The sequence below is a fragment of the Chiloscyllium punctatum genome, chromosome 5 (genome assembly GCF_047496795.1).
Source record: "Chiloscyllium punctatum isolate Juve2018m chromosome 5, sChiPun1.3, whole genome shotgun sequence".
NCBI lineage: Eukaryota > Metazoa > Chordata > Chondrichthyes > Orectolobiformes > Hemiscylliidae > Chiloscyllium > Chiloscyllium punctatum.
This window is the reverse complement of record NC_092743.1, coordinates 55,976,737-56,004,203: the sequence shown is the minus strand read 5'-3', so window position 1 is coordinate 56,004,203 and position 27,467 is coordinate 55,976,737. Positions and strand designations below refer to the sequence as shown.

At 40.7% G+C, this 27,467-nt stretch overlaps 2 protein-coding genes across 14 annotated transcripts in view; one reads left to right on the top strand and one right to left on the bottom strand.

The window, feature by feature from the left end:
• dlgap1a (discs, large (Drosophila) homolog-associated protein 1a) overlaps positions 1–27,467 on the bottom strand; it is a 766,490-nt gene that overhangs the window by 158,610 nt on the left and 580,413 nt on the right. For all 13 annotated transcript variants that reach the window (XM_072570364.1, XM_072570355.1, XM_072570359.1 and 10 more), the window contains one exon: positions 6,200–6,414. In XM_072570364.1, the coding sequence (XP_072426465.1) occupies positions 6,200–6,414 (215 nt within the window). The remainder of the gene's footprint in view (positions 1–6,199; positions 6,415–27,467) is intronic.
• LOC140477095 (homeobox protein AKR-like) overlaps positions 1–27,467 on the top strand; it is a 285,068-nt gene that overhangs the window by 218,576 nt on the left and 39,025 nt on the right. The gene's annotated exons all lie outside the window — the stretch shown is intronic.

The window sequence follows — 27,467 nt, the reverse complement described above, 5'->3', positions numbered from 1 at the left end:
CCATCTACACAGGCCTACACCTGCCTCCCTTCCCATCCAGCCCTTAGTATATGAGGTGCACATGCAGATGTGGTCATTCACTGTTTTCCCACTCGAAGCTAAGCCTGATCATTGATGATCCCCTCCCACATTACACCCACTGCAGCCATGCTTTACCTACTGCCCTCCTCTTCGCAACTGTATCCTTGCCCAGAGTCTGCAGACACCGAGTCTCATGGTAATCGCTACATTTGGTACCTATCCCATGACCCTTTTGGTTTCTGTGGGTGGATCTGACAGATCAACCCTGGCCTGTCCCCTTACCTGACATGACTGGACAACCCTGGTAAGATGTGCCCAGATCTCTGACTGGTGCCTATACATCTCCCTGGTTGCCTTAGCCACAGAGCCAATGGATTGATCATGACCCACTCCCTTGAGTGCAGAAGGAAGGGCCTCCTGACACAGAACACATCAACTGGACACCTGACCATGGCCCTTAATGGGCTTATGAGGCTGCTCTTGACTTAATACATCATGATCTCCTGACTAATGGGTGCCTCTATGGATTTTGGTAAGAACTACTCCTTAAGACAAGGTTACCTGCTTGTTGCATTTGCAGTCTGTTTGTTTTCTGAGCTGTTGCTACAATTCTGCACGTGGGAGATAGACCTGGAACACTACCATACAGCAAGATGTGTTTCCCTGAATTGAGCTTCCTAATGTGTGACTATGCTCATTGACAAAGCAATGCAAGTCCATGTGAGGTAGGGCAGGGACGATGTGAGCATGCAGGGGTAGGCGACAAGTAAGTGAGTGCTCAGAGAGGTAGTGAGATGTAGCCTAGTCCAGACTATAAGCTAGGTGCCTGTGCCTGTGTGCATGACATCCCTGCTCCAGTCTTTCTATGCTAGTTGCTAGACTGTCCTGCAGTGCAAATCTGCTTCCAAATCTGTACTAGCACCAGGAAGGGTTGGGAGATGCCAGCTGCCAGTGTCTGTGGGGTAGATGCACTTGAGTCTGGTATCCATTGATCATACTCTGGGTACCAGATTGGTAATAGGCAACATGAACATTGGTTGGAGCAAATGGTGAATTGAATTTGCCATACATAATGTGATTCCTTTGTTGAGTTTTCCCCATGTCTAGTTTGTTTGGTGGATTGGTAAGACAGGAAACTAAGTACTAATTAGACAAGTTGTGGCATTAAGAAGGTACTTAACATGTGTTAGTCCCTACCCTAACAATTGCTGTTGTCACATAACGAGAATCTTTCCATACCACTTATGGAAAATGGAGTGAGATGACATCGATGTTGTGATGGCCTTGTCAGAGTTCTTGCCTGATTCTGCCACATCTAATCCACATTAGCCAGAACTCTCCAAGATTCCACCAACTGTCTTTGTTCCTCTCCATAGATTCTCTCTTGAATGGAAAAATAGAGTAACTGCTCTGATTTTATCACATCTTCATTCATTCATGAGGCGTAGGCAATAAAGCGTTGGCGACACTGGTTGGGCCAGTATTACTTGCCCTTGAGAAAGTGGTAGTGAGCTGCATGAAGCTAGCAAAACTTGTGGACAAATTAAAACAAGCTCACTTAAGGTAATTTTCCAATATAATCCTTGTAGATAATACCAATGAAGTAATAAGTTTTAATTGCAAACAGTTCGGCTTGATATCTACCGATTACTAAAATAGAAAGCTACCATTCCTGTTAATAGTAAGATATGTGACAAAAACTGCCTTGTTCATTCAAATCACAATAGGAAAGCTGGGGGTGGTTAGATGACTCATTGGTAGTGGGAAGAAGAAGATTGGCAAGTATCCAAAAGATGTAGGAGGCACCAAAAGAACTATACTGTCATTAGCAATGATGCTAAGAAACAGAAACAATTCTCATGCTTACAGCGATTTATGAATTTACAGTTTCTATTTCTTGTTTTCACTGTTAGTCACAACTGAATGGATATGGCTAATGGTTACCGTTGGTAACTCCGGCCTCTCTCATGTTTTTGATGTGCTTTATTTCTGTAGTCAGGCCCTCAATTCGGGAAATTGCTCCCAAAACCCCTCCAACTCTCAGCATGTGGCTTCTCCTTTAAATTGCTCCTTGAATATTACTTCTTTGAATTACATTTATCCTAACATCTCATGTGGCTTAGTGTCAAATTTTGTCTGATAACTTCCCTGGGACATTTTCCTACATTAAAATCATTTATATATTTTTTTATATATCCTATATGTTTATATATATATATAGATAAAGACATATGGAATATATACACACAAGTTGTTGAACGACCCGATTGTCAGCAACTATTGTATATGAAAGCTTCATATGAGCTCAATTAGAATGAAACACCAATATGAAAGCATTAGAAAATAATGGTGCTTTTTTCATTATATGAGATTTCCAGCAACTGGAATATTTGTTTTTAAATGAAGGAGTAGCAATTAAGAACTTAAGACTTACAATTAAACCATTTGTGTCTTTAAGTCTGATTTGGTTATGGTCTCATCTCCACATTATTTTCTGTCACCCATAGCCCTCAAATCCAACAAAAACCTGTCAACTAATGCACTGTATAAATTCAATGCCTGAGCCTCCACTGTTTCCTGTAGAAGAGAATTCCATATACTAACTACCCTTCAAGAGAAAAATAAATTCCTCTCATCTCCATCATGTAACGGAAAATCTTGTTTTTAAAATTCTTTGGTTGGCTAATATACATTAATTTTAATAAAACATATTACTTTTTATTCAGTACGTGTGGATTTATTCACATAAGTTATTATACAATGTTGATTCTCTTTGCTTTTGGGTCTGGATGGTGTAGATTTTTCATACGAGAAGCATTTGTAGACTGGTCAAATTATTAGATAATAAATTACAGACCTACTACTTCTAAGGTTGTACTCTTTTGTTCAAATTTCCCTTAGTTCAGGAAATCAAAATCAAATCTCTTTGTTATTTAAAAATCTTCAATAGATCACCCTTCTACCTCCTAAGCTCAAGGAAATGCAAGTCATTTTTCATATCAGTCATCATTTAAGCTCACAAAGTCTAGTGTAATACTGCTGAACCTGCACTATATCTCTTCCAACACCAATATCTCTCTCCTAAGGTTAAATTTCAAAAATTGAACACATGCAGATGCTTTATTCTTTCAAGGGATGTGGGAGTCACTGCCAAGGTCAGCATTAATTCAACCAGAGATTAGAGTATTATGCACAACAATTAGAGTGTTGCATTATTAAATGTTATGCATGGTAACAGTGTACTGTTGCATGGTAATAGCTGTAGATTTTTATGAGACATTGACAATAGTTATTTAATGGCTTTGTTAATTATTCTAATTACTAGAACTATTTTAAATTGCAACCTAACAAAGAGGTCTTGAGGTAAGAGAGGTCAGTTCTCAAGAAGAGTCATTTTGAACTCAAGATAGTAACTCCATTTTTATCTCTTCAGATGCTGCCAGACCTGCTGAGCATCTCCAAGCACTTTGTTTTATTTTAGATCTCCAGTACCCATAGTATTTTGTTTATGTATGAGGTCTTGTGGTATAATGTTGATGAACAGCCACCAGTGTGATTCCATTCATCCATGCACTCCCAAGCCAATAAAAGTCTAGGGGAAATTCAAATGTTGTTGGACAACTCTGAACAAGCTGGTAACTTCAATGAAATTTGATCAGCTTTTAATTTTATCTCTCTCTTGGGTAAAAGTTTTTATTTTCTCATAAGTTGGGTGCCTTCAGGTTATGGAGCTTTGTATCCTGTGTACAGTCAGTTCGTCCATAATGCGATGGTTATGTTCTGTGCAATCCCGTGTTATAGAAAAATCACACGTTTAAAACAGCACTTCAAGTGTTGGGGCTGTAACTGCATTACAACCAACATATGTTTAAAAGTTGGCGCTGTTGAAACAGCATCGCCAACTCGTCAATCGCGTTACAGTGCATTCACAGTAATGAAACATGCATTATAACAGAATGGCCTGTCTATTAAAGGTGAGACTTGATGACTTAGATTGATCATAAAGGTTTCAGGTTTGATTCCTGGCCAATGATCAGCTAACTTTTTACACCAAGGGCAGCCAGTGCAGTGCAAATTTTAAGATGTATAAGGCCCATACATTGTAAAACAAAAATCAGTAATATCATTTCTATACAGGTTCTTCTGAGGTGATACACTTTTCCATAGATTTCCTCTGTCCATACAGAATTTTCCCACATGCAAATGCAACCAAGAAAAATAAAACCAGTAGGTTTTTGAATCTTAAAATCTCTGCTAACGCATGAGTTGTTGGGAATCATATTAGGTGTTGAGTATCTATCTGGTGCAGTCAAGGATATTGTGACTAAATTTACATTCAACTCCTGATAGTCTTTTGAGGGTAGTGTACAATTGTCAGTTTTGACAGGTCTATTAAATCCTTCTCCTTGTTTATGTATTGTGCTGTAGCCACATGAATAAGCAGCTTTTCAGAATCCCATATCACTCATGCTTTACAAACTTATGGCAAATTCAACAGACTGAAAATTGATTTTGTTTTGAAGGCTACTGCTTCTTAACAAAATTGCACTTGACCTATTATTGTCTCTGGATGCAAAGGGCAATGAGAAAGGGGGATGAGAGTTTCCACAGTGGTCACTAAAGTGATTTGAAACCAAATAAAGAAGAATTTTTAAATTGCTTTGATTCACTTAAAGTAGAGATTAAAAGTAGTTGACAAATCGCTGGAGCAAGCAGATATTTGGCAGATGAGGTTCAATGCAGAGAAGGAAAGGTGATGCACTTTGGTTGGAATAACATTGGACAATCATAAAGAGACCAGTACAATTCTAAATGGGGTGCAAGAGCTGAGGGACTTGGTATTTATGTGCAGAGATCAATAAAGGTGGAGGGAGCGGTTAGTACAGCAAAAAGTGCCCTCAGCTTTATTAATAGAGCCCAAGAGTATTAGAGCAAAGAGCTGATGTTGAGAGTTTGTTACACCTTAGTGGAGTATTGAATACAGTTGTGACTGCCACATTATAAGAAAGATATGAATGCATTGGAGAGAATGCAAAAGTGATTTACAAGAATGGTTCCAGCAATGAGAAACTTTAGTCATTTTAGATTGAAGAAGTTGGACAGTTCTACTTGGAGAGAAGAAGGCTGAGATGAGATTTGATAGAGGTTTTCAAAATGATAAGAGGGCTGGATACAGTAGATTGGGAGAAGCTATTCCTGCTTGTAAAAGCAACAAGAACGAGAAGGCACAGATTTAAAGTGATGTGCATAAGAAGCAATAGTGATGTGATAAAAAATAAATTTTCATAGTGCAGTTAGGGTATGAAATACACTGCCTGGAAATGTGGTGGAGAGAGATTCAACTGAAGAATGTAAGAGGGCATTGGATGGTGATTTGGATAAAAATAGTGTACAAGGGTATGGGAAAAAGAAGAAGATTGACATTATTATTGATGCTTATTTGAAGAGTCAGTGTTGACACAATGGGCTGAATGGTTTTCTTCTGTGCTGTTATAATTCTGAGATTCTGTGGTTGTGAAAAGGCATTTTTATTTCCAGCACTGAAAGTTCACAGTTCAAAACATTTAATCAGTTAAAAAGAGAAGTTTAGCAATAAAACAGTTATGATTATTTTGTTAAGCATTATTATTCATCTATCACAAGCTGCACTTTTAATGACATTGCTTGAAGTTTATTCTGAAGAAGGTCATTTAAGGTAATAAGGAAAATATTTCCCTTTAATCCATGAAAAATTGTTAAGTTGTGAAGTTTCAAGTATTGGATACATAACGTTGCCGCACAAATCTGTTGAAATTTTATTTTAGCCCCCAAGGGATTGCCAGAAATGTAGACACATAGTTTCAAAAACTGGAACAAGAAGCATATGTCAGTAAAAGTAATCTTGAGGTTTTCAGACTATAATAAAACCCTAACTGATTCATTAATGTCACCAAGGTGAGGGAACCTGCTCTGGTCCAGAGATGACTTCGCTGTACATCAGCATGACTGACTCTGAAGTGCACCAGCATGCCACTTAGTTATATTAAAAAACGGCAGTGTAAAGTAAAAGGCCTGTAACCAACTTTGCAGTACAATAGGGATTGTCAATAAATGACATTGGTCCTGATCTTCCAAAATGAATAAAAATACAGGTAAAGACATTAGCTGGAGGTTTTTTCAAACACGCATTTCTACTTACTTGAGTGTGCTGAGCTCTGTTAGGGATGGATGGGTGGCCCTGAGATAGCTCTCACGCCGTGCAGAAATCTTTGGAGAAGGTTTAGGGCTAGTGTCTGAGTCGCCACTGTCATCATCTCCCATCGCTTTAATGTAGCTCCCACTGCGCATTCGTCGACAGGGAATTTCATCGTCTTTGTTTTGTGGAGAATAACCGCTCCATTCATCTTGTGGAACCTAATTAAATATAACATCATAATTTGGAATACTCCTTTTCTAAATTATTTTGAAATATTGAACAAATGAAACAGTAATTGAACATATAAATCATTTTGACCAAGCTAATATTCATATCTGGTGGAGTCAGCTATTGAAGAAAGAATACATGGCTTCATCTATGTGACAATGCAATTTGTTACAAAATAAACATACCAACCACCCAAAAAAAATTATTAAACAATATTGTCTTACATTTTATAAAATATATTCGGAAGAATTAAAAACAGGAAGTGCTGGAGAAGGTCAGAAGGTCTGCAGCATCCTTTGTTGCGTCTGGTTCTGATGGTTCCATACTTGCACCCTTCATAAACCTGAGCTTATCCAACAGTCTATCTACTGTGTCCAACCTTTTACTAAGTCACATTCGCTCATCACAACTCCACGTTTTTCCTTCTGGTAAGATGGTGTTGGAGTAGGGCTTCTGAGCCCAGGGCTCATCTGCTGTGTCGGCTTTTCTTTTCATTTCTTTTTCTTCATTTACTCTTTTTTTTCTTGTTTTTTCTCTTTTGTTTTACTTATCTCTTGAAGAGCTTGGGAGCTCACGGTGACAACATCAGCGGTGACGTACAGTGGTGGCAGTGTCAGAGTGAGTTTTGGTGCATCAATGAGGTGGTCCTAGTGCCAATTCATGGCTACTGAGGCCGAGGCAAGTTTGGGTTCCGAGCAGCATCTGCATCCAGCACAGAATCATACAGGCAGAGGACATGAGTTTGCGCCTAGTACAAGACCCAGCAGCATTGGCTGTGACAGCATGGGCAAGTGGGCCTGAAGCTGACTCACGGCATGGTAGAGTTGAGTTTGGGTCAATGCGGTAGTCTGCATCGGTGGTGTCTGCATTGGCGAGGACTCAAAGTGAAGAGGGCATCAGTGGAGGCACAATGGCACTGAAGAGTGGTGACTGTCACTTCAGCAGTGACAGGACGGCCAATGGACTCATGGCTGACCTCCCCCCACCCCCCCAACCCCCAGACTGATGGCGAGTGGCAGGGCACTTAACACCAAGAACTGAAATGTTGAACACGTTTCCTTTATTTCTTTATTCTCTGCTTTTGTATTCTATGTTTTGACTTACTTTTCTGTTTTAAGATGGCACCGAAGGGTGGTAACACTATACGACACTTCTCTCCATATTTCATAATAAAACACACATGAGAATAAATAAATCAATCAAATCAACATTGGCTTCTGGTTAAGAAATTTTCTGACTTTAAAAAAAGAGAATTTTTCTCCACAATCCATCGGCTAATTCCTCCCTATTACTGGAATGTCCTTCAGGTCTACAACCATCCATGAACTCTGCCTTCTTCCCATTCTGGGATCTTGCAAACCTCTGACTTTCACTGCTCCAATATGGTATCATGGTTAAAGACACTATGGGCTGGATTTTACAAAGTACCAATGTCCCACACTCTACCCCAGATTAGAAACTCAGAGGGGGGCAGAGAATGAAGTTATGGCCTGGAAGAAAAATCATGGGCCTTGGTGCTTTTCTTGTTTCCAGGAGCCTTATTCCCATCCACCCTTCACACACTTAGATTGTTCAGATTTGGAAACGGGGCGGCATGGTGGCTTAGTGAAGAGCACTGCTGCCTCACAGCACCAGGGTCCCAGGTTTGATTCCAGCCTTGGGTGACTGTCTGTGTGGAGTTTGCACATTCTCCCTGTGTCTGCGTGGGTTTCCTCCAGGTGCTCTGGTTTCCTCCCACAATCCAAAGATGTGCAGGTCAAATGAATTGGCCATGCTAAATTGCCCACAGTGTTAGGTACATTAGTCAGAGGGAAATAGGTCTGGGTGGGTTACTCTTCGGAAGGTCAGTGTGGACTGGTTGGGCCACACTGTAGGGAATCTAATCTATAAAGTCATACAGATGTACAGCACATAAACATTCCTATCAGTCCAATTTGTCAATGTCGACTAGATATCCTAAATTAATCCAATCCCATTTGCCAGCACTTGGCCCATCTTTCCTCTGTAACTCTAGTTCTGAACTCCCCCACCCCAGGGAAAAGTTTGTCTATTTATCCTATCTCTGTCATAATGGAGTAATATTATTTAATACAGTTGAAGCAAGATGTCTTGGGTTTTGTCCTTTTATATCTTTATTTATGATGTCTATTAAAAGCTCAGGTTTCAGTAGATATGCTTTACAGCTTCTTCTTTGTCAGGCAATTACACACAACTTGGTTATTCGTATTTCACTATCAGCTCTACTTCATTGAACCTCACCCTATGCAATATCTGGACAGCAACATCAAAGAGACTTGGGCTTTGCATTTAGTGATAAATGTTTCCTCAATTTAACTTGTAATTAGCCACATTCACAGAGGCCCAGCATTGAGCAAATGATAGGAGAACAAAGTATTGCAGTTAATGGAAAATTGACGAGTAAATAGAAAATGCTAGAAATACCGAGTAGACCAGGCATTATATGTAAGAGACAGAGAGAGAGAAAATGCATCAATACTTCATATCCACAAACTGCACTAGTTCTGAAAAAGGGTAACTAACTATTGGCATTCTCTTTGCACAGATGCCACCAGAATTGCTGAGCATTTTTAACACCTCTTATTCCTATATTAAAAAGCCACTTTTTCAGCTCTCAAAGAAGCTTTCAGATTTTTTTTTAGCTTCTCTTTCCCCTTCAGCAAGAAACTTGACAGCAATTGTCTGAGATCTGGTTTCGCGAAATAATAAACATGAATTTAGCAAAAAAAAGTCAGAGCAATATGCTAATATAAGAAATTGAATAATTAATTTAAAAAACCATCAAAAGGTGCCAAGCAGCAAAGATAATTAATAAACATAAACACTTAGAAAATATGAATAGGCAATTTGGCCCATCAAGATGGCCTATTCCTGGTGAAGGGCTTACATCCGAAATGACGACTCTCCTGCTCCTCGGATGCTGTCTCACCTGCTGTGCTTTTCCAGCGCCACACCTTTCAAAGTTGGCTGATCAAGCCTACTCTGTCATTTAACCAGATCATTAATTGTGTGAATGGTAGTGGAGGCTTAATCTCAGTTTCCATTTCGCAAGCGAACAGAAGCTGACTGATTCCCCAGTTTGAAGCACGTGAAGGAGACTGGAGAGGGCCTGATAGTGCAAAGTAAAGAAGCCGGGGTCTTAATGCAAAGTAAAGTAGCCAGTAGATTAGCATTTACGTCTTGGAAAGGCAGTTGGAACAAGAAACTAAGATCTCCAAAATCAAAAGAGTAAATTAAAGTTTTACCTCAGATTAGGTGGAGGAGAATTCTCCTAAGGACAGTTGAATGTTTATGGGTGCATCATACTAAAGTAATTGATTTGAAGATTGATGAGTTTTATAAGAGAATTTGTAGGGGAAATAAGAAGTAACCTGAATGTATAACCTTAAGTAGTTCTAAGCTATAGTGTTAGCTTAATTGTATTGGCTGCATTTAATTTTGTTCTATATATAGTAAGGTTAATGTCTTGATTCAAAATAAAGGTTAAATCTTGTGGCATAGCTTTATTGGTTTGGTTTCTATTTCAATGTTAACAGCCATTAACTGGGTCATAACACTTTGTTCCTATTTCTATCTTCCTGCCCAATAGCAGGCCCACATTATATAATTTTGACTGGCACCAGACAACATAAACTTCTCAATGCTGTGGGCTGAATTTTATCATTATATTGGGGACAAGCTGGAGGCAACCCCGCTTCAGCCTTTGCAGGATTATTAGTCACATTTCAAGGCAAGTAGGTATTGAAGTTTTATTATTTGCTCTGGGTCAACATTTATTGCACATCAGTAATTGCTCTGGAGAAGTTGGTGGTAAGCTGTCTTCTGGAACCACTTCAGGGTTGGGAGTTGTGTACATATATTCACAGCACTGTTAGGAAAGGAGTTCCAGAATTTGCCCAAGTGACAATTAATGAATCTTAGTCATGATGGTGAAGGATATTTGCAGTGGGTGGTGTTCCCATGTATTTGCTGCCCTTCGTTATAAACCAGCAGGTTTATCCAGAAGTACAAGCTTTCTGAGCACTACTCCTTCGTCAGGTACCTACAAGCTATGAAAGCTCATGCTTCCAAATAATCCTGGTGGTCTATAACCTGGTGTTGTGTAAATTTTAACTTAGTCTACCCCAGTACAATAACTTCACGTCTTTGCTGCACTTGTTCTTCAAGGTGGCAGACATCATGATTCAGAAGGTGCTGTTGACAGAATGTTGGTGGATTACTGAGTGCATGTTGTGCATCAATAGGGGAGGGAGTGAATGTTGAATTTGGTGGATGGGGTACCAATCAAGCAGGGTGTTTTGCCCTGAGTAATGCTGAGCTCCTTGAATGTTGTTACCAAGTCAGGCAAATGGGGACTATTGAATTACACTCCTAATTTGTGCGTTTTGAAGGGTGACAAGCTTTTGAGAGTCAGGGGGTGAGTTCTCACCCCAGAATTCTTAGCTTCTGATCTGCTCAGTTCTTATATGACTGCTCTGGTTCAGTTCCTGACCAATGGTAACCTCTGGGATGTTTATAACGGGGGATTCAGTGATTGTAATGCAGTTGAACATCAAGGGGCTGTGATTAAATTCTCTTGTTGGAAATGGTATTGCTTGGCACTTGTGTGGTATGAATTGTCATTTATCAGTTCGAACCTGGATGGTGTCCAGGTTTTGCTGGATATGGACATAGACTGTTTAATATCTAAGGAATTATGAATGGTGCTGCAAGTTGTCCCTCAGCGAACATTCCCACTTCTGACCCTACGCTAGAGAAGATCATTGATGAATCAGACGAAGATGGTTGGGCTGAGGATAATGCCCTGAGGAACACCTGCATGTTATTTCAGGACTGAGATGATTGACCTCCAACAAACACACCAGTCTTCCTTTAATGGAATGATCCAAACCAGACGAGAGTTTTCCCCATGATTTCTATTGACCAGTGTTGCTAGGGATCTCTGATGCTACATTTGGTCAAATGTTGCCTTGTTGTCAAGGGATCGGTTAGGCCACTATGAGAATGCTGCCTACAATTCTGGTCATCCTATTAGAGAAACGATGTTGTGAAACTTGAAAGATTTCAGAAAAAATTTGTAAGGATGTTGCCAGGGTTGGAGGGCTTGAGTTATAGGGAAAGGTTGAATAGACTGGGGCTATTTTCCTAGGAATGCTAGAGGCTGAGGGGTGACCTTATAGAGGTTAATAAGATCACGAGGGGCATAATCAAGTAAATAGACAAGGTCTTTTTCCTGGGGCGGGGGAGTTCAAAAGTAGAGGGTATACGTTTAAGGTGAGATGGGAAAGATTTAAAAGGGATCTAAGGAGCAACCTTTTCACGCAGAGGGTGTTGCATCAATGGAATGAACTGCCAGAAGAAGTGGTGGAGGCTGATACAATTACAGCATTTAGAAGGTATCTGGATGGGTAAATGAATAGGTAAGATTTTGTAGGATTTGGGCCAAATACTGGCAAATGGGACTAGATTAGGATATCTGGTCAGTATGGATGAGTTGGACTGAAAGGTCTGTTTCCATGCTATATGTCTCTATGACTGTCACTCCCACCTTACCTCTTCAGTTCAACCCTTTTCTCCATATTTGGATGAAAGCTGTAATGGGGTCAGGAACTAAATTGTCTTATGGAACTCAAATTAAGTATCAGCAGATTATTGCTGAACAACTGCTGCTTGATCGCACTGTTGAGAACCCCTTGCATCACTTTGCTAATGATTAAGTGTAGACTGATAGGGTGGTAATTGTCCACGTTGGATTTGTCCTGCTTTCTGTGGAAAGGACACATCTGGCCAATCTTTTATATTGTCGAGTAGATGCCAGTTGGAGCTGTGCTATCGCAGCTTGAATGTGGGCACGGCACATTCTGGAACATAAATCTTCAATACCTGCGCTGGAATGTTGTCAGGACCCACAGCCTTTGCAGTGATCAGTGCCTTCATCGCTTTCTTTGTATCACATGGTGTGAGCTGAATTAACTGCCTTCTGGGAAGTAGTCCTCTTATAGGATGGCCACTTGCCTCAAGAACTGTTGGCCAATATGGGGAGTAGTACCCACAACTGGGGCTACACCTTAGAAGAAAAGTACATGGTAGAGGGATACTGCCCTCTCAGGTAAATAAGGTCAAGGCTGTTGGAACTAGTTAGAGCAGGCTTAGGGGAGGAATGTGTGGTTGGTGAAAGCATGTAGCATTGTTGCTACAGGGATGATCATTTCAGCTAGCAGTTATCTCTGTGGACAAAAGCATGTTTAATTAGGAGTAACACGATCTCGTCCTAAGCAAGGGTCACTGTCATGGTTCACCTGAGAGCCTACCTGCCACTACTAAATGCCCATCACACTGAAAAAGGTCCTAAATGAGCTACCTATTTGGCTTAATTGACCTCTGGTTGGGAGCACCATCTGGTAAATTAGCATGGGCAGCTGGAAGACAATGAACACGTCAACACCCTGTGCCCCTCCGACCCAATTCACTGCCACTACTTTTCCTTGCCGTATTATGGTATTCCAAACCCCCAACTTGCTCCTGTCCTGAAAGGGCTCCAAAAATCCAGTCTGTGAAATGGAAAATATTTATCAATCATTGAAAATGACAGACATGTCCCCAAAGCTTCACGCCCTTCACTCATCAGGATAAAAGCAAGAATGCCAAACTTTAAATACTTGCAGCAAGTTATGCTACAGTACGGTGGAATTCTGATTGACTGGCAAGTTGACTCTGATTCAATGAGGCATTGCATCAAGAAAGCAATAGGAAACAATTGGCTCTCAAACTCCTGTGCAGGGCTTGAACAAATTCCTTTTGTTTGCAAAGAAATGTGTGTCACTTCTAGCAAATGTAAATAAGGCATATTATGGACTTAGCTAATTACATAGTTTAAGAGAGGCAGCATGTTGATGAGCAATGGTTGGGAGGAATGGATAGACCCTTGGGGACATAAACAGCAATGGTGTGAGGATACAGACGTTACTTTCATGACAAAATAAAGCTGTTAAACTGCTCTTATTGTTTGAAATAGAAGCCGATTTTACTAAATTGTTACAAAATCCTATAAAAGCAGCGTTTTTTTTACAGGACATGTGATTCTAATATTTCCCCTGTTTCAATGTTTTACAATATTAGCTGAATGAGCCTGCAAGCAGATGGTTTATAGCAAGAGCAATGGACTGATGTAAGTACCTGCATTCATGGTGTCACTGAAGTGGAATGTTGCAATTTCTGCACAGATAAACCTCTCATTAGCAGTTCAACCTGGTTACAAAAGGGTGACTGAGAGACAATAGCTAGCATATTACCTAACATTGAAAGATGACCAAATATTGCCTTTTAAAGTATAAAGAGATTATAATGTGACATAACAGCATCAACCTTGCTTTTGAAATATCCTGGATGATTCAGAAAGATTGTGATACTGAAGGGGGTTATGGAGGGGAGGGTACAAAATTAAGCATTCACAAATAGGGTACAGCTACTTCTTATTTGTTTACTGAAACAATTATAAATAGCTAGGCATTTTTAATCAGCATTTCTCTAATCAACTACATTTGGAAAGTTGAATTTGTCTTAAAAAGATTTCTCTTTAATGGCATCAGCAATTTTTGTAAGATAATATTTTCAAAGCTTTTGAAGAGAATATGAATTAATTCTGACAGTACAGACTTGAACCCAAAAAGTCTCTTGCAAGCTCTATGATTGTATGATAATTTAACATTTAAATTAATTAAAATATGAATCAATACATTGTTATTGATAGCCAGGTCACTTCAATAGACTGTTGAAAAGGACAAAGACGTTTGAGTCACATCAAGAAAATCACAATAAGCATAAATAAATCAAGTGTAATTTATAAAATAGCATTTATTCTTATTTGATGATTATATTCAAGTATTGCGAAAGTTGGATCTAGTGGAAATTAGTTGAGAGTGTGGTGCTGGAAAAGCACAGCCAGTCAGGGCTTGACACGTCGATTTTCCTGCTCCTCGGATGCTGCCTGATCAGTTGTGCTTTTCCAGCATCACTCTCTTGACTCCGATCTCCAGCATCTGCAGTCCTCACTTTCTCCTAGTGGAAATTAGACAAGCAGCTTTCATATCACAAGCTTCCCACTATAAATGCAGGCCAAATGGAATTTAAACATTGGGGTGAACTGCCTCTGATTTCTTTGTGCAGCGATCATTATAGTACAATTGTAAACTTTCTGACTGTTATAATTCTAAAACAGCTCACAAAAGGAATCTTCATGTCATCTTTTTGGTTTTGGTAACTGGAGGTGGAAGTGAGGGGGGGGAGTGGAATGGGCTGCCAGTTTGGGGATCAGCAGTCCATAGTTTAATGAAGAATCATGAAAAAGTAGAAGCCTAACTGATAATGAAGTCTGATGTCTTTCAGTTAGGGGATGAGAGCATAGTCCTGTAAAATTATTATTTTGGCCATAATTTTCTGCCAGAAAAGAGGTCAATTTTCTTGCCTTCTTAAGGAATGAACTTGGAATGTGAATATTGCCATGTTATTCTTGATTTGGCATGGCAGATCTCAGAGCAATTAAGCTTGAACCCAGTTTCACAGTGCCTGCCCACTTGCATTTTCTAGAAGTTGGTACTGGATGGTGACCAACTCCAGGACTCCTAGCTAATGTTTCTAATCCAGGAGCATCAGATAATGTGCCAATTGTTAACTTAGCTCAGATTAGAACAGTGATTGATAAACAGACCAATGTTGTTCAGGTCTGTATTGCCTTTACGTTTGAATTTATTTAGTGACAGGGACATGGTTAAACAAGGTACAATGTCATTTCTGTTCAGATGATACAAAACTCACAACTGTATCAAGCAATGAGGAGGTTATCGACAAGTTGTAGAAAGACATCAACTGGTGAATGGGAAGAACACCTAACAGGTTAAATTCAACACAGAAAAATATGAAGTAGTGCATTTCAACAGGGAGAAAATGATGAATTAAAGGTTACAATTTTAACATAGATGCATGAGCTGATAATATTTATTCATTTGAAAGCGACTGGATAATTAAGAATGTTACTATGAGAGGTTACGGGATGCTTTGTTTTACTAATGGAGCAATAGAATCAAAAGTAATAGAGCTATGCTATACATACGTAAAACACAGGTCAGGTCGCAGCAAGAGTGTTCAATTCTACATAGTTATAGGAAAGAGTCTGAGAAAATTCAGTTAACTAGAATGTAAAGATTTGATATAGAATCATAGAATCCCTACACGTTGGAAGCATACTATTTGGATCATCGAATCCACACCGACCCTCCAAAGAGCATCACACCCAGATCCAACCCCCTGACCCTGTCCCTGTAACTCTGTATTTCCCATGGCTAATCCACCTAGACTGCACATCCCTGAACACTATGGGCAATTTAGCACGTTCAATCCACATAACCTGCAGATCATTAGTCTGGGGGAGGAAACCAGAGCACCCAGAGAAAACCAACGGAAGCACAGGGAGAATATGCAAACTCCACACAGAGGGGTCATTACTCTGGACCTGGATCTTTGTAAATTGATGATGCTAGAAAATAGGCTGAAAATTTGCTTTGTGGTGTATCTTAAGATTTTTCTAAACAGTCTAAAACAACTAGTCAGCTTTGTTTATTTTTTTGTTTCCGTGTTTGCTGCAATAAACTTCCATTCTGATGTCAATGAAACTCTGCAGCCTCGTGTGATGATGTTTCAATGACTGACCACCATGTTAACTAAAATGTTTTAAAATGATCTATCAAGCTGAATTTCATTCTGAGATCTGCCTTTTCCAATAGTACCAAGAGCTGGGATCATTATACCCGGCATTGCTTTTTGCCTGCACAGAACCAATACCTCAGGAGCAGCTCGACAATCAGTTTGACAGCAGGTCACAAAGTGATTGAAACTTGGGTGCAAAGAAGATGGAAGTGAAAGAAAAATACCAGGTGGCCTTCATCCCAAGGAGGTGAGACCATGCAAACTTACATCTACAGTCCAGCCTTTCAAAGAGGATTGCTTATTGGGTATTGAAGTTTAATGCGACTTTCAAATAGTTATCAACCTCCAGTACTTGCTGGATAGAATGAGAGTCCTCAGTGAGGAAATTCACTAATGTCTTTAAGGGAAGAAATTTTGTCATCCTGATCTGCTCTGACACTAGACAAACAGCAATTAACTGTCCTCTGAAATGGTGCAGCAAATCACTCAATTGCATCCAACTGCTATAAATTATAAAGAAAAGAATGAAACCAGATGGGCAACTTGGCATTGACAGAGGCATCAGAAATGATAACGGCACAACCAGCCTGATAACCCTACAATGCCCTTCTTACTAATATCTGGGAGCTTGTGCCAAAACAGGAAGAGCTGTCCCACAGACTAGTCAAGCATTTCACAGCCTGACAGACATACCCTTGGAATCAAACCTTACAATATCCCAGACACTCCCATCTCCATTCTGGGATATGTTTTACCTCCCTACGCCCTGCCCCAGGTGGTGGAATACTGGAATATACTCAGGAGGAACTTGTCCTGGGAGTCCTTGACATTGACTCATTGACTCCCAGACACCATGAAGTCTCATGAAATCAGGTCAAACATGGGCAAGGAAACCTGCTGATCAGCATGTACTGTCCTACCCTTCTGCTGCCCTTGTACTTCACCAAGTTGAATACAACTTGGAAGAAGAACTTGTGAGGGTGGCATAAGGAGTAGAACTACTGAATGTACTGTGGCTGGGGGATTTTAAAGACCTAGAGTACTCAATAGCACCATACTGTCAAGCCGGTCAAAACCTAATGGAGTAACTGTAAAAGACATAACAGCTCTGAAGAAGAATTCTACTATACTCAAACTCTAACTCTGCTTCTCTGCCTATAGATGCTCTAAGATTTGCAGAGGTTCTCCAGCTTTTTCTGTTTATATTTATGACATCGGTGTTAAACTGGGTCTGCAGCAGATAGTGTACAACTATCAAGAAGGTCAAGCTCCTTTTTTATATTCAGTTGCAGGATGTGGATGTCACTCAGTGTCCAGAATGCAGGTAAGGGGCAACTATATTGTTATAAATCTGGAGTCACATATGGGCCAGACTAGGTAAGGAGAGGAGAGCATTAGTGAACTCGGTGGGTTTTTAATGACAATCAATAATAGTTACATGATAACGCTTGCTTTTCCTTTAATTACAAAATTTTACTGAATTCACATTTCACGATCTGCTGCAGTGAGATTTGAAGTCATATTCCCGTTACATTACCTGGGTTCTGGATTACTACTCCAGTCACATTATCGTTATGATTACACCTCCCCTTTCACATTGTCGACACAAGCTGTCTGTCGCAGATTCATCTGCCCATGATTGTATTGGTAGAAGTGATACCCCAATTGACAGATCAGATCAAGGTCTGTTGTTCTATTAAATTCAGTTGTGAACAGTGATGGACAATTAAACATCTAATCAAGTATCTCCATCTTCAAAGACGGGCTAACCCAGTAGCAGTGCAGAAGATAATGCTGAAGCATCTGCAACTATCTTCAGGCAGAATTGCCAAGTGGATGATCCATCTCTGCTTCCTCCTGAGGTGTCATAGCCACCAATCTCGAGCCAATTTGATTCACGCCACAGAATACCAAGAAATGCCTGAAGGCCACAACATTATAGGGAGGACATAATTGCTCTGGTGAGAGTTCACAGGAGATTTACAAGCCAGGGCTTAACAATTGCAGCTATGAGAAAAGATTTGATATGCTATGTTTATTTTCCATTGAACAGAGGAATCTGAGAGGTTAATTAATTGAAGTGCACAAAGTAGTAGCTTAGTTAGAGTGGAAAGAAAAGATGTGTTACCTGCAGCAGGTAGGACAAATACTACAGGGCTGGTAGGAGGAAAATGAAGAAAAGCTTTTTGAGCTGTAGGATGATAGGTAGTAAGGAATTCATTGCCCAGTTTGGAGGTTGAGGTGGAAATTCCCAACTCACTTAAAAGGATACTAGACTTACTCCTGAGGCGCTGTAATCTGTAAGGCTATGGACCAGATATTGGAAAGTCAGATTAGAATTAGTTTATTAGGCTGGTTTATTCAGCTAGAGTAGACATGATGTGCTGAATGTCTGCTTTCCATGCCGTAACTTTTTTATGATTCCATGGAACTGTACACGACAAAGGTTATGATCTCCGACAACATTTCAATAATAGTACTAAAGACTTGTGCTTCAGAACTAGCTGCACCCCTTACCAACTTGTGCCAGTATAGCTAGAACACTGGAATCTACCTGACAATGTGGAAAATTGCCCAGGTATATCCTATCGACTGAAAGCAGGATAAATCCAACCTTTCCAATTACTTTACAATCAGTTTACTCTCAATCTTTAGCCAAGTGCTGGAAACAGTCATTGACTGTGCATCAAATGGCACCTGCTCAACAATAATCTGCTCATTGATTGGGCTCCGCTAACTCCACTCAGCTCCTTATGTCATTATAGCTTGGTCTAAACATGGATAAAAGAACTACACTCCAGAGACAAAGTGACTTGCTTTGAGTTCCAGGCAGTATTTAACTGAGTGCGACCTCAAAAGGCCCACTTCAATTGAAATCTAAAGGAAAGCTCTCTGTAGGTTGGAGTCCGACCTGGCACAAAGGAATATGGTTGTGGTTTTTGGAGATCAATCATCACAGCTCCAGGATAACACTGCAGTTCCTCAGAACAACTTGCTAGGCTCAAACATCTTGAGCTGCTTCATTAATAATCTTCCCTCCATCATGAGCTGAGAGGTGGTGCTGTTTGATGAGCTATGTTTAGACTCCTCAGATGCAGAAGCAGTTTGTGTTTGTATGACAACATGTAGGTTTAGGCTCACAAGTACGTGGAATATTTGTGCCATGGCCATCTCCGACAAGCGGGAATTGATCCATCGTCCTTTGATGTTCAATGGCTGCACTATTACTGATTTTGCGACTAGCATCATGCAGGAGCTTGCCACTGACCAGAAACTGAACTAGCCATATAAATAGAGTGGCTACAGCATCAGGTCAGCAAGCAATTCACTCCCTGGCCCCCCAAAGGCTGACCATCATCTACAAGGCAAGTCAGGAATGCAATGGAACACTCTCCACTTGCCTGGATGAGTGTTGCTCCAACACTGAGCATCAGAGGGACTTCAGTGTGCACCTCCACTGGGATTATGGGACAGGCAGATTAAGATGGCAAAAACGAGGTAAAAGCAATGACTGCAGATGCTGGAAACCAGATTCTGGATTAGTGGTGCTGGAAGAGCACAGCAGTTCAGGCAGCATCCAAGTAGCTTTGAAATCGACGTTTTGAAATCAGGAATAAAGGCAGTGAGCCTGAAGCGTGGAGAGATAAGCTAGAGGAGGGTGGGGGTGGGGAGAAAGTAGCATAGAGTACAATGGGTGAGTGGGGGAGGGGATGAAGGTGATAGTTCAAGGACGAGAGGGTGGAGTGGATAGGTGGAAAAGAAGATAGGCAGGTAGGACAAGTCCGGACAAGTCAAGGGGACAGTTACTGGGCTAGAAGTTTAGAACTAGGGTGAGGTTGGGGAAGGGGAAATGAGGAAACTGTTGAAGTCCACATTGATGCCCTGGGGTTGAAGTGTTCCGAGGCGGACCCACCGACTCCCACAGCTACCTGGATTACACCTCTTCCCACCCTACCTCTTGCAAAAATGCCATCCCGTATTCCCAATTCCTCCGCCTCCGCCTGATCTGCTCCCAGGAGGACCAGTTCCACCACAGAACACACCAGATGGCCTCCTTCTTTAGAGACCGCAATTTCCCTTCCCACATGGTTAAAGATGCCCTCCAACGCATCTCGCCCATATCCCATGGACTTCAACTGTTTCCTCATTTCCCCTTTCCCCACCTCACCCTAGTTCTAAACTTCCAGCTCAGATACTGTCCCCTTGACTTGTCCGGACTTGTCCTACCTGCTTATCTTCTTTTCCATCTATCCACTCCACCCTCTCCTCCTTGACCTATCACCTTCATCCCCTCCCCCACTCACCCATTGTACTCTATGCTACTTTCTCCCCACCCCCACCCTCCTCTAGCTTATCTGTCCATGCTTCAGGCTCACTGCCTTTATTCCTGATGAAACGTCGATTTCGAAGCTGCTTGGATGCTGCCTGAACTGTTGTGCTATTCCAGCACCACTAATCCAGATTAAGATGGCATATGGAATATTTGCTTTTCTTATTTGAGACGTAACGTTTAAGAACAGGAAGCTTATGTTGGGACTGGGTGACCACTTCACAGAATACCTAGGTTCTGTCTGCAGAAAACACCCTGAGCTTCCAGGTGCCTGCCATTTCAGCACGCCACTGTGTTCCCTGGTCAACATCTCTGTGTCAGGCTTGCTGCAGTACTCCATCAAAGCTCAGCACAAGCTGTAAGAAAAGCACCTCATTTTCTGCTTGAGAACTCTACAGCCTTCAGGACTCAATATCGAGTTCAACAACTTTAGGGCTTGAGCTTCTCCCCTGTCCTTTCCCCAATCTCCAAATACCAGGCCTTGTTATTACATAGTCTTCTATTGCAACAACCCATTGATAGCCACTAACAGTCCCCAATAATAGCTACTCACCCTCCTAGCCAGGTCGTTATCCATTCCTTTGTCTGTCCAACTGTTCTTCTCTCTCTTTGGGCTCTCTCTCCACCTATCTTTTACTCCTTACCCCTTCCCTCCATCCTATTTTCTGCATATAAACTGAATTTTCCGAGCTACTATCTGTTCTGAGGAAGGGTCACTCAACCCAAAATATTAACTCTGATTTCTCTCCACAGATGTTTCCAGACATGCAAAGCCTTTCCAGCAATTTCTCTTTTTGTTTAGGGTTGACTGGGGTTGTTTTTCTTACAGCAAAGGAGCCTGAGTGGGGGACATGACTGAGATGTATAAAATTATGAGGAACAAGGTAGGGTAGACAGAAAGAAATGTTTCCCCTTGGTGAAGGGATCAATGATCAGAAGGTATGGTTTTAAGGCAAGGGACAGAGGATTAGAGGAGTCATAGAGTCACAAAGATGTACAGCTCTAGAGGATGATGGGAATCTGGAACCTTACTGCCTTAGAGCAATAGAGGCAAATAAAACCCCTCAGATTTTTTAATATACACTTGCCATGTCAAAATATACAAGGCTATGGGCCAATTTCTGGAAAATGAAATTAGAATGGTTTGATGTTTGCTTTGACCAGTGCAAACTTGATGGGCTGAAGGGCCTTATTCTGTGCTGTAGTCCTCTATGGGTCTCTATTTCAAGATTCAAGAAGCTTGCCACCATTCAGGACAAAGCAGCCCACATAAGTGGCACTCTATCCATTTTCTTCAACACCACTAATGCCTGATGGTAGCACCGTGCACCATCTACAAGATGCAGTGACTCAGCAAAGTGTTTTTAACAGCATCTTCCAAACCATTCACCTCTACCAGCTTGAAGGACCAGGGCAGCAGTAGTACTGGAGCACCATCATCTGCAAGTTTCCCTCCAAGTTATACGCCATCTGGATTTGGAACTATATCAATGCTCCTTCACAATTGTTATATCAACATCTACCCAGGGACTGCAGCAGTTCAAGAAGGCAATTCACTACCGGCTTCAGGGAAATAAAGGTTGACCTAGCAAGCAATGCCCACATCCCATGACTAAAACTGAAGACTGCTGCACATATGGAGAGCTGTTGCATGAATTCCAGAGTATGTAGTGAAGTTGGAAACATGGGGCAACTGCATTTTGCCATGCTTTGCTTCGTTCTGAAATGCTCAGATTGATACAATAAAAGCATCAGGCAGTGTTGTAACCTTCTCCTCCAATGAACTTGCCTGAATAGAGAGACAATGATGAAGACTTCAAATCTGCCACCCTACAGATTGCAAAATTCAGTGAAGCAGAAACCTCCAGTAAATGATGGATGGAACTGGAGATAAACTAGTTTACTGCCTCTCATAAAGAAAACACTACTGCTATTGTTATTCCATACTGCCTTGCTACGACAAAGTTCCTACTTTCTTGAATCCAATAAGCAGGAAAGGATGGTGATATGAGGGTTAATGCTGCCAATAAATTAAGGACAATAAGAAATTCTGAACTTTAGAATTTTATTGTGTAGAAACAGATGTGTATTAAGTATGTGCTAGTGTTTTGTTTTCTCCATGAGTCACCAATTCTTTCTTCATTACTCTTTATATCCTTTAACATGCCTTTTATAAGCAAATATTTAATTCCTGTTGAATGCCTTTATACGCTTTGCTTCAATCATATTCTGTGATTGGGAAATTCAGAGTCTAATCTCCCATTCACTTGTTTCTGTGATTAAGTTTATCATGTGACCATGTTGCTCATCATTGAAAGGAATTTATCACTATTTCAGATATTGACTAAGCTTGTCATCTTGCTCATGAACAATTTTCAAAGTATTAACAATTTTAGTTGGTTTTCAAGTCAATCTTTGATTTTTCTTTGGCTGTTTGCCAGACATTGCTCTAACTTTGTTGGGAGCACTATGGAAAATCTATTTACTAAGTTCTTTCTGCACATCGCTGCAAAGTTAATGGAAATTTAAGATCCTGATTCTAACTATTCTGAGGCATTAGACTTACACAATTGATATTCAGCACAATTCATGCCAAACTATGAACATATTTAAGCTGATGGTCCATATCATGGAAGGATATTGCACAAACTCATTTCAATCCACATTTTGAAGCTGAAAGGTCATTTATATCTATTTGGCTAGGTTGGTTTACATCCCAGATCTATAAAGTAGATCTACCTACTGTACCATTCAATTTTCATGTTGTATTACACAATAAATTTCACTGATGCAGATGGGACTATAATAGGTTCCATTTTAAAGCAAAGAAAATGAATTTATATACTACCATACACAATTTCTGGACATTTTGCAGTTGTCTACCCACTTCTGTGGTCAATGTGACATATCAGAGAAACAAGGTGAGGTCCCAAAACATTAATGAAATAATAAAAACTAAAAGAACTGCGCATGCTGTAAATCAGAAACAAAACCATCAGTTGCTGGTAAAGCTTGGTAGAACTTCTGAGGAAGGGTCACTGAAACATTAACTCTGATTTCTCTTCACAGATGCTACCAGACCTGCTGGGTTTTTCTAACGACTTCTATTTTTGTTATCAATGAAATAATGGCTAGCCTACCATTTTTTTCTTGGAGTTGCTGTTCAGCCAAGACACCTGTCCTGGTTGTCATTAAATATTATTACAGGGTCTCTCAAATCCAGCTGAGGGCAAACTGCTTAAAAATCTCATCCAAATGGCAGCATCACTGACACTACAGCACTCCTTCAATACCATACTCAAGTGTTCATACCTTCAAGGCTCTACCACCCACAGCTTTCTATCTCTGAAGTGAGATTGCTATCACTGAGCTAAGGCAGACATTTCTCTGAAGACACAAAATGAACTGTGATCAATACCATAGGTTGTTAATTGGGTTTAAATGTATTTTCTGCCACAAACAGTTATTTGAGCTATATTCAGCGTGTCCTGAGGCAGAAGAACTCATGCACTAAGCAATCTGCATGGATTGGGGAATTTATCTTTGTTTCCTAAGCTAAGTGTTTTGACATCCAGTTTTAGTTTGTGAAATTAAACTCGTAAAACATCCTCCTCCAACCCTGGCTTTGTTTTGTGCAACTTTCATATTGGACATGATCTATCACATTGTCAGAGTTGTGGCAGTTACCAACTGTGCAAACCAGATGAGGTAAAATAGATTAGATTAAAGATCAGACTTTAAAATCTACTCTTTACAACTGATTGCCAGCTATTTAGGACATAAAAGCAGACAGCTACATGAGGTGGGTGCAGGGAAGCAGCCCTGAGCCAGAATGGGTAGACTGAATCAAAACCATTATTGAACCGTTGACCTCATTTAAATGCAGTGTCTGCTTGGGTTTCCAAGCAGTTTGATGGTGAATTACGATGGGATTTTGAGCTGTTAAATTTCTGGCAGAGACTGTCAGGTAAACACTGGGTGTGTGTGCTGATGAATGAAAGAGAAAGGAATAAATGAAGCACTGGAAAATCTTTGCCCATTTTGTTGGAATGAAGCAGCTTTGTCTGTGTTTCAATTGGGAGTTGGGTTTCAGTTTAGTACCAATCAATAAGGCAATAAGTCTCTTGGTAGATGTACTCCTGCGTAATAGTGGTCATGAAATGTTACAATTTATAACACAAATCCCACAATCAGTTCCTAAACTGTTTCTTTCATTACTGAGACTGTAAATAACTCATTATTCATTGTTGAAAGTTTCATTTGTAATCAGAACTCAAAACACTATGTGTATCTCAATACTTATGTAGTCACCTGCCTCTAGTCAGTGATAGTGTCAATGGACAAGATAAACATGGATCCTTAGCATAAGCTTTCCAGGTGGCTTTAGTAGTTCGTGCACAGTCTGCATGGCAATAGACCAGAAAGAGATGAAAAAAGCAAAATACAATGTAAAAGAGGAGAATCAGAACTTGAGATCTCAACTCATTTTTCAAACCGTGACATTTACGCATAGTGCGAGCCAGTTTCATAAAATGCTCTTTTGTTCAAAAGTTCTGTTATTTCAATGTATATTTGTTGACTGAGTACAGTAGGGAAACTCAAATGCAACCAGAGTGAATAATGAACCAATTGTTGGGGTTTTCCTTGGAAAAATATACTCTTGGAAAGATTACTCCTGAAATTCCTCTTTATATTAGCATGTGAAGAGAATATGCCAGAACTATGAAATTAAGAACGCGATTTATATTTTTTAAATGGATCAACTTAGCATGTAGACTTGGTTAAGAAAAAAGAAGGAAGCATATGTCAGGTACAGACAGGATTGATTGAGTGAATCCTTATAAGAGTATATAGGCAGTGTGAGTATACTTAAGAGGGAAATCAAGAGGGCAAAAAGGGGACATGAGATAGATTCGACAAATAGACTTAAGGAGAAACCAAAGGGTTTTTACAAGTACGTTAAGGACAAAAGGGTAACCAGGGAAAGAATAGGGCACCTCAAAGATCAGCAAGGCAGCCTTTGAATGGAGCTGCAGGAGCTGGGGGAGATACTAAACAAATATCTTGCATCAGTGTTTACTGTGGAAAAGGACATGGAAGATATTAGGTTAGATTAGATTACTTACAGTGTGGAAACAGGCCCTTCGGCCCAACAAGCCCACACCGACCCGCCAAAGCGCAACCCACCCAGATCCATTCTCCTACATTCACCCCTTCACCTAACACTACGGGCAATTTAGCCAGGCCAATTCACCTAACCTGCACATTTTTGGATTGTGGGAGGAAACCGGAGCACCCGGAGGAAACCCACGCAGACACGGGGAGAATGTGCAAACTCTACACAGAGTCGCCTGAGGCGGGAATTGAATCCAGGTCTTTGGCGCTGTGAGGCAGCAGTGCTAACCACTGTGACACCGTGCCACCCTATAGAATGTAGGGAAATAGATGGTGACATCTTGCAAGATGTCCATATTACAGAGGAGGAAATGCTGGATGTCTTGAAACATATAAAGATGGATAAATCCCCAGAAGCTGATCAGGTGTACCTGAAAATTCTGTGGGAAGTTAGGAAAATGATTGCTCGGCCCCTTGCTGAGATATTTATATCATTGACAGTCACAGGTGAGGTGCTGGAAGACTGGAGGTTGGCTAATATGGTGCTACTGTTTAAGAAAGATGGTAAGGACAAGCCAGGGAACTATAGACAGTGAGCCTGACATCGGTGGTGGGCAAGTTGTTGGAGGGAATCCTGAGGGACAGGATGTACGTGTATTTGGAAAGGCAAGGACTGATTAGGGATAGTCAACATGGCTTTGTGCGTGGGAAATCATGTCTCACAAACTTGATTGAGTTTTTTGACGAAGTAACAAAAAGGATTGATGAGGGCAGAGCGGTAGATGTGATCAATATGGACTTCAGTAAGACATTCAACAAGGTTCCCCATGGGAGCAAGGTTAGATCCCACGGAATACAGGGAGAACTAGCCATTTGGATACAGAACTGACTCAAAGGTAGAAGACAGAGGATGGTGGTGGAGGGTTAGTTTTCAGACTGGAGGCCTGTGGCCAGTGGAGTGCCACAAGGATCGGTGCTGGGTCCTCTACTTTTTGTCATTTACATAAATGATTTGAATGTGAGCATAAGAGATGACACCAAAATTGGAGGTGAAGTGGACAGTGAGAAAGGCTACCTCAGGTTACAATGGGATCTTGATAAGATAGACCAATGGGTTGAGAAGTGGCAGATGGAGTTTAATTCCGATAAATGCGAGGTGCTGCATTTTGGGAAATCAAATCTTAACAGGACTTATAAACTTAATGATGAGATCCTCGGGAGTGTTGATGAACAAAGAGACTTTGAAGTGCAAGATCATAGCACCTTGAAATAAGGTCACAAGTAGATAGGTTAGTGAAGACGATGTTTGCTATGCTTTCCTTTATTGGTCAGAGTATTGAGTATAGGAGTTGGGAGGTCATGTTGCGGCTGTACAGGACATTGGTTAGGCCATTGTTGGAATATTGCATGCAATTCTGGTCTCCTTCCTATTGGAAAAATGCTGTGAAATTTGAAAGGGTTCAGGAAAGATTTACAAGGATGTTGCCAGGGTTGGAAGATTTGAGCTATAAGGAGAGGCTGAATCGGCTAGAGATGTTTTCCCCGGAGCATCGGAGGCTGAGGGGTAACCTTATCAAGGTTTATAACATTATGAGTGGCATGAATAGGATAAATAGACAAAATCTTTTCCCTGGGGTGGGTGAGTCCAGAATTAGAGGGCATGAGTTTAAGGTGAGAGGGTAAAGATATAAAAGAGACCGAAGGGGTAACTTTTTTCACACAGAGGATGGTATGTGTAGGGAATGAACTGCCAGAGGAAGTGGGTGGAGGCCAGTACAATTGCAACATTTAAAAGGCATCTGGATGGATATATGAATAGGAAAGGTTTGGAAGGATATGGGCCGGGTGCTGGCAGGTGGGACTAGATTGGGTTGGGAT